At 39.9% G+C, this 14,594-nt stretch overlaps 1 protein-coding gene across 4 annotated transcripts in view; it reads left to right on the top strand.

The window, feature by feature from the left end:
- The window catches only part of PTCHD4 (patched domain containing 4), a 200,231-nt gene that overhangs the window by 50,049 nt on the left and 135,588 nt on the right, over window positions 1-14,594 (top strand). For 3 of the 4 annotated variants that reach the window (XM_057555621.1, XM_057555620.1, XM_007193851.2), the window contains one exon: window positions 85-565. In XM_057555621.1, coding sequence (XP_057411604.1) covers window positions 85-565 — 481 coding nt within the window. Of the gene's footprint in view, window positions 1-84; window positions 615-14,594 lie in introns of all 4 variants that reach the window. The other variant, XM_057555622.1, reaches the window with a different exon arrangement.

Raw genomic sequence — 14,594 nt, 5'->3', positions numbered from 1 at the left:
TGCCCCTTCACTTAGAGTAAGAATCTGTTCTCTGGAATGTGCATCCCTCTGGTAACTTCAGCCTCCCCTTTTTCTGTTTTCAAGGATGGGAGGAACAGTTTTATTGGACACCAACTGGGCGGGGTAGTGGAAGTGCCAAACAGCAAGGACCAGCGGGTCAAGTCAGCCAGAGCCGTTCAAATCACCTACTACCTCCAGACCTATGGCTCTGCCACCCAAGACCTCATAGGGGAGAAGTGGGAGAATGAGTTCTGTAAGCTTGTGAGGAAGCTCCAGGAGGAGCGCCAGGACCTCCAGCTATACTCCTTAGCGTCCTTTAGCCTCTGGAGAGACTTTCATAAGACCAGCGTCCTGGCCAGAAGCAAGGTCCTCGTGAGCCTTGTGCTGATCCTGACCACAGCCACCCTCTCCAGCTCCATGAAGGACTGCTTGCGCGGCAAGCCCTTCCTGGGCCTCCTGGGGGTGCTCACCGTGTGCATCTCCATCGTCACCGCAGCTGGGATCTTCTTCATCACCGACGGAAAGTACAACTCCACCCTGCTGGGAATCCCGTTCTTTGCCATGGGTAACTATCCATCCTTGTGGTAATCGGCTTCTTACCGGTTTGGGGCAAGGTAGTACATTTCTTGAATTCTCAGGTGGAAATCTGTTTTAATTTTGCATTGGTATGTCTGTGTGATGTGAAATTTTACCTGGGGTGGTGTCTGTTTTACCTGATTAGGCCTTTCTTAGTAAATTTTAGGCTGACCAAGGCACCTCATTTATGCCAGGGACTTTAATGCTGTCCAGTGTTTTTAAAGTACACGCTATTGTAAATCTCTACTCAGCTTCTTCAAAAATTATAGGTTAAAGATCATGGGGTACAAAGTTAAGGAGGTCCAAAACCTGTTTCACACAGGTTTTTGTGGTTCATATTAGTGTTGCATCCTCAAGCTGATGGTGATGAAGAGTGGATATCATGGGATGAAAATTCTGAGAGCCACCGATAGGTTCTAATTTCAAAGACCTTCTTCATTAGACTTTATTAATTCATTTCAAAGTTTTTGCAGAGAATATACTCCATTTCCCCACCTCTATTTAAAATTTTTCTGCAGCCACTTAAAGATGTGGCCTCTAACTTTTTTGGTGTCTGTTGAAAACAATTCATAAGTATCTTCAGTCAAGATTATCCTTTCTTGTACATTTTCCCCAAACATACATAAACGGTCTAGAAAATGGTATGTGAGTGTGTGTGTGTGTGTGTGTGTGTGTGTGTGTGTGCACGCGCACATGTGTGTGTGTTTCTTGCAAAAGAGAAGATCAAGTCTGGGAAGAAAAGTGAGTGATGGTTCATCAACAAGATTGATGGAATTTATCAGAATAGAGATGATGACGGTGATTATTTGTGGTGCCACTGAAGAGTTCTGTCAGATGTGGTACAATTCCATACATGCAGCAAAGGATAAACTGTGAAAATGGCCTCTAGATGGTGAACTGACACGCACAGGAGAGTCTTCAGCTGTAAAATAATTGCTTTTCCCTCCCCAGGTTAATATCAGCCCTAAATTATAGCTTTATTATTAAGTAAAAAAGATGTAGGCATGCGTGCGGTTAAAGTCTTCCAGGTGATCTGGGCCCTTTTCATTTTGACCTAAACAAACGTTTTCGAGAACAATGTTGCAAAGTGGATTTATCTGGAAACCCATCTTCACTGTGGCCCTGTTAGCTCATCTCGGTAAGTCTCAGTTTCCTCTTATATAAAATGAGGATAAACGAAAAGCCAGGTCCAATTTGACCTCTATGATACAGCAATATTTCTACTTAAAACTAAATAATAATAACAATGATAATAATAATAATAATAAAGCAGCTATGCTTATTATCACTTAAAAAAATAAAATGAGGATAATAATAATGAGGATAAAAAATAAGTCAAAGAATTGTTTTCTGAATGTAATAGAATATACCTAAAGGTAATATGACAGGGTAGACACTCAATAAGTATCATCGAGTTTTAGTCATTAACCTGGTGTGTTCAGTGCAGTGGATTCAGTGATGAATAAGAAACAGCCCTTGGCTTCAAGAAATTCAAAGTCTTTCTTACATTCTGCATATCATGTTTAAATGCATGTTCATCTTGTTAACAAAAAGTTTTTCTATTTCCTAAAGAAATATATGAAATTTTTTTTTCACCAGTGACAAGGATAGGTCTAGATTTGAACCACTTATACTTGTTATGTTTTGTGGGCTCAGTCTCTTAACTTAATAATATAAGATTCATATGAATCATGCAGCATGATTCACAAGTGAAACATGGATCATTCAAGATGGACAAATTAGGCACCTTAGAGCCAAGAGGGCTTTTTCTAAAACTGGTGGCAATCTAATTAGGTAGTGGAAAGATTTATCAGTAAAATTCTATAACGTATAGAATTACATATTTCATACAAATAAGGAGAAAAATTGTCTCCAGTGATGCTGAATTGTATTCTAGGCTCAGATACAAAATCAGTGGTATTTTCATTCCTTAAAGAAATAATAAGAACACTGAAAGCCACAGTGAGGTAAATGTCCAAACCCCAAAACACACACTTTTCACATTTCCTCCTCTCTCAGTCATCTTTATAATCACAAATCAGCCCTGGACAGGGTCGGTGCAGACTCCAGAAGCCTGGTAAATGGTTACTTTTCAGTATTCCTGCAATTCAAGTTCTTAAAATAATCTTAAAAGAACTTTCCTGCTATGTTCTGAAAACATAACAACAGTAGACCTATAAATATATACTTATTTAAGATATTTGCTCCATCAAGGGGGAGTTGGTTTTGTTGTGTTTTGTTTTGTTTGTAAAATGATCATAATGGTAAAGATACCAAGACGGAGAACTAGTGAAATGAAAGGGATATGCCACAGAGCTAGGACATCTAGGTTTCCATCCCAGCTTTTCCACTAACTTTGTATGTTTTGTTGGGCAAGTTAGGTACAGTCCCTTTGTCCCAGTTCTTCATCTATTTTTTTAAATTTATTTATTTATTTGTTTTTATTTTTGGCTGTGTCGGGTCTTTGTCGCTTGTGCACGGGCTTTCTCTAGCTGCGGTGAGCGGGGGCTACTCTTCGTTGCGGTGCGCAGACTTCTCATTGTCATGGCTTCTCATGTGGCAGAGCACAGGCTCTAGGCACGTGGGCTTCAGTAGTTGTGGTACGCAGACTCAGTAGTTGTGGCTCTCGGGCTCAGGCTCAGTAGTTGTGGCGCATGGGCTTAGTTGCTCTGCGGCATGTGGGATCTTCCCCGGCCAGGGATCAAACCCTTGTCCCCTGCATTGGCAGGCAGATTCTTAACACTGCAGCACCAGGGAAACCCCAGTTTTTCATCTATTAAATGAAGGATTTGGACTCTTCAGTCTTAAATTTTGAAGTTCCTACATTATTCGTTTCATTCTTCAACTGAAGTTAGAATTTGATCATTCTTTTGTAAAAACCTTGAAGGTTTGTATTATCTTCAAACTTCTAACCTCCATTCTCCTTGACTCTGTGTGTGTGTGTGTGTGTGTGTGTGTGTGTGTGTGTGTGTGTGTGTGAGCAAGAGAGAGAGAGAGAGAGAGATTGAGAGATTGAGAGCTGAGTTTGGCAGATACATACCTTCTGGTGGTACACACAGCATTGTTTAAAAGTAGTCCTTTGATGAATTAGTTTACATTGTGTCAAAACTGCATAATCCAGTGTTAGTTGGGTTTAAGGAAAAGAAGCCCAACTCTTTTTTATAAACCTCTATTTCTATTCCTATCTTCCTACAAAGATTTCTTTAAGGTAGTGAATATTCACTTTGTTATGCTCCAAGATTCAAGCCATTCATCCTCATTAGAACTTATCCCTGAGCTGGGTATGTCGCTTAGGTGTTCTACTCTTCAACCATTCTATTTTTGACCAACTATCTTCCTTTAATACTGCATCTGCTTGTTATTTTTTCTGACCATTCATCCAGTTAATACCCCCAATGTCATTTCAGAGGCATGTATTCTGTACTTCCATATCCTTCATTTTTAAAGCCTGTACCAATTTTTATTTTATGTGCTCAGTTAGGTGCCTATTAAGTATCCAAGTGCGAAATTGTGGAATTGGCGATATAAGACAGTATACAGATCAGGTTCAGAAGTAAAATCTATTAAGTTGGAGCTGAAAATATAAATTTTGGATTCATCATGACATATCTAATAATGAAAGCCATGGAATCTGATAACATCAACTGGAAAGATAAATATTGATGGAAAATAGAAGTCGTCTAAAATCTGAGCCCAGGAGTATTCCAACGCTTACGATTGGGCAGATGAAAATGATTCAGAAAATGACACTAAGAAGGATTAGGCTATCAAGTGAGATAGCAGGAGAACCAAGAGAGAATAGTGTCCCAGCAGCCAAGTCAAGAAGGTGTTTCATGAAGGAGCAAGAGATCAGTTGTTCCAATAGCTGCTAAGAAATTGTGTCCAGTGAGAACTGAGAATTGGTCGTTTGATTTAGGAATTTGAAGGTCATGAATGACTTTGGCAAGAGCTGCTTTAGAGGAGAGCTGAGGTAATTTAAAGAGGTTCAGTAGAGCTTGGAGTATAAGAAGTGAAGACAGTGAGTAAAGCTAATTCTTCCAAGGAATTTTTGCACTAAAGGGAAAGAATGATTTATGCAGTTGGGGGCGACGTGCAGTAGAGAAACCTTCATAGTAAAGCAGAGAGAAGAGATTGCAGAAACAATGTCATTGAGCAGGAGAGAGAGATAGGACGGGATTCAGAGCACAGCTAGAATCATTGGCTTTATAAAAGAGCCTAGACGGCTCATCTACAGTTAAGAAAAGGGAAGGCAAAATATATGGACAGATCCAGATAGATTGGTACATGTGGGGGTGGAACCACGTGGAAATTCTCTTCTATGGCTTCAACTTTGTCAGTAAAATAGGAAGCAAGTCATCAGCTGAGAATAAATTTGGGGAAGGAGGCGTTAATTTGAGGAAAGTGAAGGGATTCTTAAAGAGTCACTTCAGAAAATTGGAGAATAAAGAAGAAAATTTAGGTGAATAACTAGGAAGCACAAGGGCCTCCTTGACGTTTACGTGCATGAATTAAAAAAAAGAAATCAGTTAGCGTGGTTGCTGAGTCGGTCCCCCCTCCAGCCATATATAGCTGCTTGGGGGAGGAGTTGAGTAGGCATTGAGATGAATTTAATCGGAAAGAAATTCCCAGAAAAAAAAAAAAAGAGAGGGTTTATAGTGTATGCAAAAGAGTGACTGTAATGACAGATCATGAGCGTTGTAATAGTTAGGATCAGCTAGACCATGTTGCAGTAACAAATAATGCCTTAAATCCATTTAGTTTAAGAGAACAAAGATTAACTTCTTGCTCATATCACAGTTTGGTGTGGGTCGGGAAGCTCTCTTTGGAAACTCTTTTCCAACAGAGATTCAGGGATTTAGGATGCCTCTGTCTTTCAACATGTTGGCTTCTCAGAGTTTGTGCTCCCTGGCATGTACACAAATGAGGGAATAATTAGAGAAGTCACACTACTTATAACTACCTTGTACCCAAAGTGATTCAGTTACTTCTCATCACATGCTATTGGCCAGAACTAGACATATGGCCATAAGCTAACTGTGAGGGAGGATAGAAAATGTAGGAGAGCAAATGGATTATTTTATGAGCATCAACTGTCTCTTCCACATAAACTAAGCCAAACAATAAAAGTAACGAGGATTTATTTTGCCTCATCATCATGGTAGAACACTGATAAGGTCAAAATATATTCTTTGTGGGGTCAGAGAATTGTCTTAGGTTGGAGTCCTTTCTGGTTATCTGTTTCTGTATAATAAACACCACAAAACTGGGTAGTGTAAAACAACAACCATTAGATTATGCTTGTGGATTCTGTTGGTCAGTATTTTGGAAATGGCACAGTGAGGTGAGCTCCTCCCACCTCTAGAATGTCTAGAGCCTCAGCTGAGGGTGACTTGAATATCTGAGGTCTGGCATAGTCGGGTCTAGAGCAACAGTTTTCAACATGGCTTCTTCGCTCACATGGCTGGTACCAAGTCTGGGACTTCTGAAGGAGAATCTCAGCTGGGACTGTTGAGCATAGCATCTAAATTTGGCCTCTCCAGCATGGTGTTCCCGGGGTAATCAGACTTCTTATATGGTGGTTCAGGGCTCCAAGAAAATGTTTCGCACAAGAGAAGGACAAAAGTCCAGGGCTGGCTTAGACATAGAAGTCCCATAGCATCACATCAGCCCTATTCTACCATCTGAGTACCAGTCACTAAGGCCAGCCCAGATCCCAGAGGAGGGCAATGGGACTCCACCTCTTAAGACAGTGGCAGAGAACTGAAAGAGTGGCAGAGTCACATTGCAGAAGAGCATGTGGAATGGGAGCTACTGTTGTGGTCACCTTTGGGAAGTGCAATCACCACACAGTCGTAATGTGAGTGAGCTGCAAAGATAGAGGTGGATTCCAGAGATGCTTGCTATAAAGGTTTTGAGACGAGATTATTACTGTTGACAATGGCTATGATTTGATCATTTGGGGATGGAAGACAAATGTTAGATTAAAGACATTAGATGTTCAAAGGACCCAATTTAACAGACATAGATTTTCCATGATCTCCAAGGCCCAACAAATCTGGCATCTGCTAACCTTCTGACCTCAGGTTCAACCTGTCTCTCTCTCCTCTACACCTGGAAGGCTCTTCCTCAGATGTTTCCTTACCTCCTGGTCTTTATACAAATGTCACCTGAGTGGGGACTCTCCTGGCCACTCTATCAAAAACCACAAGTGCTTCACCAATATCCCTTTCTCCCTCTCTGATTTGGTTTTCTCCTTAGAGCTCATCATTATCTAACATACAGTATACTTTACTTTTTGACCTGTTTTCCCCGCCATAGAACGTAAGCCCCCAAAGGATGTAAATTTTTATTTTTCCATTCATCGCTGTTTTCCAAATACTTCAAACAGTACTGGCCTCGGGTTGGCACTCAACAAATATATGTGGAATTAATGAATGAATGGTCTGTTAGCGTTTCTCAAATGGGTTATAGTCTATTAGAGAGTCATTTAATTTAACGTATCATGATCCATGTTTATATTTCACTTATGGGGAAGAAAAGAGAGTAGAAAAGGATAGGAAATATAAAAAGGTGTTGCACATAGTAAAGTGTTATTGCATCGTACTTCTGTTTCAGTTTAATATATATGTGTATAATAGACATGATGTAAGATGTATTGCCTAATGCGGGCCACAATCAAAATTTTTAGAAAACACACTGTCTAGAAACTTCTTTGGACTAATGTCTTAAGCAGACACGGTGATAGGTAAGGATTTATTAATAGGGAGGCAACTGGGAGAACTCATCAGAAGCATGGGTAGCTGCTCCTCTTGGTTCTGCTGGAGACAGAATCTGGATTTACGAAGGGGAAGGTATTGCCAGGGACATAAGGTATTACTTCTTGGGCACTTTTATTTTCCTCGACTTTGACCAGCACAGTGTTTGGCACATAATGAGCCCTCTGAGGTTTGATGGTGGGCTAAAACTTTTTAATGATTATATTAAGGGTTTTGAAATGTTTCTCAATAAGTTAGTTTTGCCACAGGACCTGTTTTACTCGGGGTCATTAAACCTATCAAAAGCCTGCCCCAAATAACCCTATTGCTAGAAGCTCTCTTATTGGAGCTATTTTTTAGCCATGTCAGTTGCAGCCACCCTGCTCTTGGTGATAAATAACCATCTCCTTTGGGAAAATGTTGGTCAATGATGTGAAAATATCTCTCTGTTTAGAGACTTGGAGTCAGAAGACCTGGAGTCCAGTCAAGTCCCTGTCCGTTCAGGTGACTTCTCCTTGGGCCTCCCATGTTTTCTCTTTCATAAGATGAGGAAGTCGGACTGATTGGTCCTTAACGTCTTTTCCACCTTTACTCCTTAATCAGTGAGTCATTCATTTGACATTTAGGCTATATGTTATCTAGATTTTTGGCTCATTGGGAGCTGGAACCGGGTCTACTTGTCATCTTTTCAAGTGTCTAGTCCAAAGTGCCCATAGCATGCATTTTACAAATGTTGACTTTTGCAAGAGAAGGCTTAACTTTTGGTTGTTTTTAGCTTAGATATCTTAATGTCCTTATTTTTTATATGTTATTCTTCAGTTTTCATTTCTTTATATTGATCTCTGTTCTTTTTGTAGCTGTGAAATGGACCTCCCAGAACAGAAGTTTTTAACAAGTTAAGATGTTGTCTCACTAACTGGTTTTTGTAGACCTTTTGAAGGAGGTGGGAAGGGAACAGATCTTAGCATAACAAGTAAGAAGCTGAATTTTATGCCAAGCATTTGAGGTAGCATTGAATAGTATGTAGTTTTTATTGTGAAGCACTGTCCAACATTACTAATAATTATATCCTGACTCCTTAAGATTCTTATTTTCTTTGGAATCCACCTCTATCTGTTGCACTTTTTACTGCTAATGAGCTTCCTCCCATGGTAGTTGGAGTTTAGGAACAAGGAAGAGTATTTATATAACAAAATTTTACTCAGGGTGAAAAGCATATGGGCCCATTTTGGTGATTGTGTTTATCTCAAGGGTAGGTGATGTGCTAGTTTAGACTTTTAAAATGGAAAGATTTGTAATTAAGCCTTATGCTTTCTAATATGTTATGCCCTTGCTTTTTTACTTCTTAAATCAGATAGTGAATTAGGCTTGTATATTTAAGCAGACAGGGAAAGGAGAGAGACATCAATTTATCCGGTATATGGTAGAACTGTTCCTATGTCAGCTTCTACCACTTCTCCAGTGTGGACATCTAAGCCTTCCTCAAATATGCATCTATCACAAGCAACCCTAACTATCCTCATTAATTGAAGTTGACTTGACTGTCATATGAGAATGTTCAAGAAAAAAATATTCCTGGTGCAGAAGAGCTGCAGTTGCCAACCAGATCAGGATTTTCTGCAGTGCTTCATCAAGGTAAAAACTGAAATTCAAACTCCTGAAACTTGAAGGGTGAAAATGCATTAAGGCTATGCCATTGCTTTTCTGAGGAAAAGCAAAGTCTCAGCCAGATAAAGATCATTTACAAACTAGAGACTTATTTCCAAGATTCTATTCAATTCATTTCCAAGCCAGTATTTTCATACCCAGTCATTGAAAATTAGCAGAGAAAAATGAGGTTAATCCTTCATTGGTTTGAGGGTCCTAGAGGCCAGCCTTGGGCTTCCAAGAATTGAAGAATCCTTGTACACTGATTTTCACCTGCCTTCCTGGAACACGGTGGTTTGTGAATGCATCAAATATCTGTGTGTCATCGTGACTGATTTTCTTTGTAATGAGAGACCAATGCCTTCATCCAGACCAAGGCAAAACTCTATTATTCAAGCCTTGGCTTATAGATATCACTCTGTACCCTTAGAGAAGTTATAACCTGAGTTTGAATTTAATATAAAGAAGATCCTGCTACTTTTCCTACTGCTTCTCACACTGACTTGGCCTAAATGGAATAAGAATATGTCCTGGCCAGTGATATTTCCAGTGATTGTTTCAATTTTAAGTGGAACATCCTAAACTAAATATCATACTTAATAATATAAATCAGCAAAGTATTAGTTAAGAATATTTACTAATAGTGTTTGAGATAATAAAAAACATAGAGTATAACCATAATAGTCAATGATATAAACCAAATAATGAAGGAAAAGGAGATAATTTTATCAGAAAGTACTGGATATAAGTAAGTTAAACTACATTTTAGCAAAAAAAAAAAAAAAAGTGGTGGATTTGGGGAGAAACAGATTAGATGGCTCATTTCATTGAATGAAAACCAATCAAAATCACACACACACACACACACACACACACACACATACACATACACACACACACACAAAGAGAAACCAGTGAAAGGCACCTAACTTGTAGATTTTGGGGTGAAACTGTGATGCATATAATAAGGACTCATAATAATTAACAGCAAGTTGCTAGCACTCTATAATTCAGTCACCTTCCTCTTCCTTTCCTCTGTCAAAGTCAAGGGTCAGGGCAACTTTATAATATAGTTTACCGTGTTGGTACAATGTTTTGTGAATAAGAAGTGCTCAATAATTATTTCTTGAATGAATGACTTGTAATTTCACTAGCTCACAGCAGACATGAAGGAGATTTTTTTAGAAATGGATAAAAATCTGTGTTTGAAATTGTACATGTTCTTTGAAAAATTTTAGAACCATGGCTTTTAAACAAAGCCAGTGAAAGTGATTATGTAATGAGGAGATTTTGAATTTCCAAACATGAGAGTATAGTCTAAATGTTGTATCTTTTGTTTGGTGCATTATGTACCTTAAAAGTATCCCATTGGCCATTTGATCATGAAAATGGCTTCCTATTCGCCCAGAGGAAAGTAGGGCAGCTGTTTCCATTACATGGGGAAATAAAGTCATGAGAACTATTCTCTAGCCTGAAGAGGAGCCAAGGTCAGAACCTGTATTACTTGATTTTTCCTCCCAGGTTCCTTGACTCTGTTAGCAGTTCTCAAACTCGGCCCTGGGGAGTCCTCGGGATGTGCTGGGGGTGCAATGGGCCTCAGAAAGAATTAAGCCCCCAGAAGTCCCAGCTACTCCTTCCTGCTTCCGAACAGAAACTTTGTTCTGATATTTTTACATGACAAGTCTCCATAGATATTTAGTTTGAGGAAAAATTCCTGTGAATTAAAAAAAAAAATGTTTGAAAACTGCCCGTCCTCTACCATCCTGTAGTGCCTCTTTCATAATAAAATGGAAGGTAGAAACTAAACTTGAGATGAACTAAGTGTATCTTACAGTCTGGGTGGCTGTGCTTTGATCAACTGTTATATCCACAGACAGCCTGTAGTCTTTTTGTTGAAGTATTTCTAGAGGCGGGATGTCTACTTAAGACCGTAACTTTCTCTCTTGCAGACAAGTTAACCTATTTTTAAGATGCAGAAAATCCAAAAGGATGGAGGCAATGAGGTTGTATCTCTGTCATGAGAACTAAGTAAGACTGCCAAGAGGCTCCAAAGGGTAGAATTAATTGTAATTTTACTGTATTCTAGGGTTAGAATGGCTGTCTTACAGGTCAAAAACTGTACTATAAAAACACAGTGACAAAACTAGATTCTCAGTGAAAGAATCCCGTTAACTAGGTTGACAAGGGTAATACGTTAGCCAGAATCTCTGTTCTGGTAACCTTTTCAAAAAGTGGTTTACACTAGCTAGGCTTCCCTTTCTCAAGATATATAAAAAAGACTCAGAGAGCTATGTGATGAGCATAAATTAAAACACAGTGAGGCAGCACGTGATCCCTGATGCAGGCAGGCAGACCGGCGGGGCGGGGCAGGAAGTGCTGGTGGTGCTGGTGATGGGTGCCCCCTCCCGTCTCACAGAGATCGCCGAATCCCGTCAAGTCTAACTTTTTAGGACTTCCCTGGTGGCACTGTGGTTAAGAATCCGCCTGCCAATGCAGGGGACACGGGTTCGAGCCCTGGTCCAGGAAGATCCCACATGCTGCGGAAACAACTAAGCCCGTGCGCCACAACTACTGAGCCTGTGTGCTGCAACTACTGAGCCCGCACACCTAGAGCCCGTGCTCTGCAACAAGAGAAGCCACCGCAATGAGAAGCCCATGCACCACAACAAAGAGTAGCCTGCGCTCACTGCAACTAGAGAACGCCCGCACGCAGCAATGAAAACCCGATGCAACAAAAAATAAATAAAATAAATAAATTTAAAACAAACAAACAAAAAAACCCACAGTGATGTCTGATGGATTTCCTTGTTTCCCACAAAGAATGATGCCAAAATGCCCACCTGTGCCTCCCAGATTCAGTGTCATTCTCCCTTGGGAAGTTCTGTGTACCCAATACAGATGCTCACATTGCTAGACCTTACCATTCATTCTATGTTGGCCACCACCATTGATAAGCTTTCTCTCTAAGATGACTCAATATCACTATGTAGTAAACAAAGTAAGTAAAGAGTGTTTCTGTTGGGACTAGGAGACATTCTTTCTCCTTTGGTTATTTATTGATGAGATGAGTTTAATCCTCAGAGAGGGACCATCTTTCTATGATTTCCAAGTGTTTGTGGTTCCTCCTTTCTGTTCCCCCTGTGATCTTTCTTTTTGGTTTATTATTTATTCCAGTCTGTTTATCCCTTTGCCCTTTCTGCTCATTCTTCTTAACCTTATCCTGAAAGATGAGAACCCTAAAGCAGTAGCAGGTTATGTGAGTTCCTGTATTCCCCACCCTATCCAATCCAAACAAGGTTACCAACACACCATCTACTCACTCAGGTCAGCACTGCTGTGTGTCTATAGCAGTCTGGCCAAGGGAGACATGTCTGTCAAAGGAGGCCTGTGGGCTTCATCTCTATGCAGCCCCTAATTCCAATTTCCTTCACATTCTTTGCTCAGACCAAAACCAAACTGCTATGTGGCCAAATATACAAGGCTGTTTCATGTCTCATGATATTCCTTTTCCTAGAGATTCCTTTCTATCTCTGCTTTGTTCTGATTTTCAAAGCTTAAATGCCTCTTGCTCTATGGAAATTTTTAATGACTTCTAAACCCAAGAACGACTGATTTTCCTTTTTGCTTATCCTCGTTTACATGCCTATATTTACTTCCATGTTAGGCTGCAGAGCTTTCATTAGAAAGGATCAACTTACTGTTTTTGTACCCTTAGCAACTAGTAGTGGGCCTAGCACAATTAGGAAGTATTTTTAAATTATTTTTGGACTGACCATTCTGCCATATTAGCCCACTATGCATAATTGGCCTTCACCTTGGGTTCCTTGAAAAGCACTTGTGCCTGTAACTCTCTGTTTGCACTCTCCATCATCACCAACAGATTTTCTTCTCTACCTTTCTCTTCCCTGATCTTTGCTCTGGAAGGCTGATCCCTATGGACTGCATCACCCAGGCCCCCTTTTCCTCTGGCTTTGGGTTGGATTTGGCCACCAAGAGGCATCACCAGGAGATAGTAGGGCAGAAGGAGAAAGAGGTCAAGGTCTTTCTTCCCTGCTCCCTCCCTCCCTGCACTGGCGCCATTTCTCTGGCAGTAACTCCAGTCTGACAGGCAGCCACTCCTCTGTATCTGTAGCTCTTACTGGACCCTGATCATACTATTTCCTCCCTTTTTTCTGTTAGACTTAGAAGTGGTAACAGCTTCCTGCTCTTGATAGTCTCTGGGTACCTCAACATCCCTTGTTGTTGTTTTCTTTCCCATTGGCTCTGCTCATATCTCTCTAAGTAGTCTTTCAATTAAGGTCTTTTTATTTATACCATTTGAAGGATTTCTATATGTCCTGCCAAGCCTTTCAGTCTCTTGCAAGATATACAGCATCCCAATATCTTGTTGAATCTGACATTCTGCCCTCAAGTCCATCCACCTACCTTAATTCTCTGCTTAACACTAGCCAACCAACCTTCTCTAAGGGCACTGAATCCTACTCTCTACCAACCCAACTCCCAATGGACCTAAGGAGCCGTCTGCCTTGCCTACCTGAATTTGATTACCAATTGACAGCTGGACATCTGCAGTCATGTTCTGCCTGCCATTTTGGACATCTTAAGTTCACAATGTCCCTTGGACAGTGGGCAGTGTATCTCTTTTTAGAGGCCATTCTTGTGTCAGGACTTTGCTTTCTCCAGTAAGCTGAAGTCTTGAGGGCATGCAAGCTTCCTATGCAGACTTGTTTTTTTACTTTTCATGGCTATTATGATATGCCATTTTTGAGACAGATCCTACAGAAAAAGTTTTAAACACACATGTTTTTACCATCACCCTTGGTAAAACTTAGGGCTGGCATTAATAGAGGCTATGCCTTCTGCAAAGCAAGAATGAGAAATTATCTCACTGGAAAATTCCATATCATCATAATCATTTTTAGGTCATGGTGGCTATTTTCTTTCTTGTACCTAGTTTAAGCTAAAAGTAGTTTGATATAAAATTGTTGCCTTACAGTCAGATTTTCCAAATATATATAAAAAGAGGCTGCCTGTCCTTGTTTTGTGCCATGGTGCCTGTGCTTTTGCAGCTGAAAATAGCATTGGTGCTCGTTCTTGGCACATTTTACTGCAAGCTTCTACCTAATTTGCTGTCCACACTCCCCCCGAAGTCCTTTTCAGCATTGCCACTTTCCAAGTATTTCCTTCTCATGGACTATCTATGTCTCACTTTCCACAAAGCTATTCATTTTCCAGTTTTGAGGTTGACACACATCCTTCTACTAACTCTCTTCTTGCTAGAAACCCTGTTTTCTATTCCTGGGTAGTAGGTTTTTGTTTTTTTTTTTTTCTAATTCATTTTTTTCCATTATTACAAAAACAATGCATTTTTAGGAAAACATTGAAAGATAAACAAAATCTAAAACCGTCATCCAGAGATAATTGTTGATAAAAATTTCATGTTTATTCTTTGACTATATCTATAGAGAGATAAATATGTCAATATATGAAGCAAAACGAGATGACTGTATATATACTATTATGCAGCCTGCTTAATTCAATAACTCAACAATTTCCATATGCAAAAAACTGTAAAACCTGAATATATACTATTTTCACTAATAGTTATATGTTAAC

Source organism: Balaenoptera acutorostrata, chromosome 10, assembly GCF_949987535.1.
Source record: "Balaenoptera acutorostrata chromosome 10, mBalAcu1.1, whole genome shotgun sequence".
Lineage (NCBI taxonomy): Eukaryota > Metazoa > Chordata > Mammalia > Artiodactyla > Balaenopteridae > Balaenoptera > Balaenoptera acutorostrata.
This window is presented reverse-complemented; position numbering and strand designations above follow the sequence as displayed.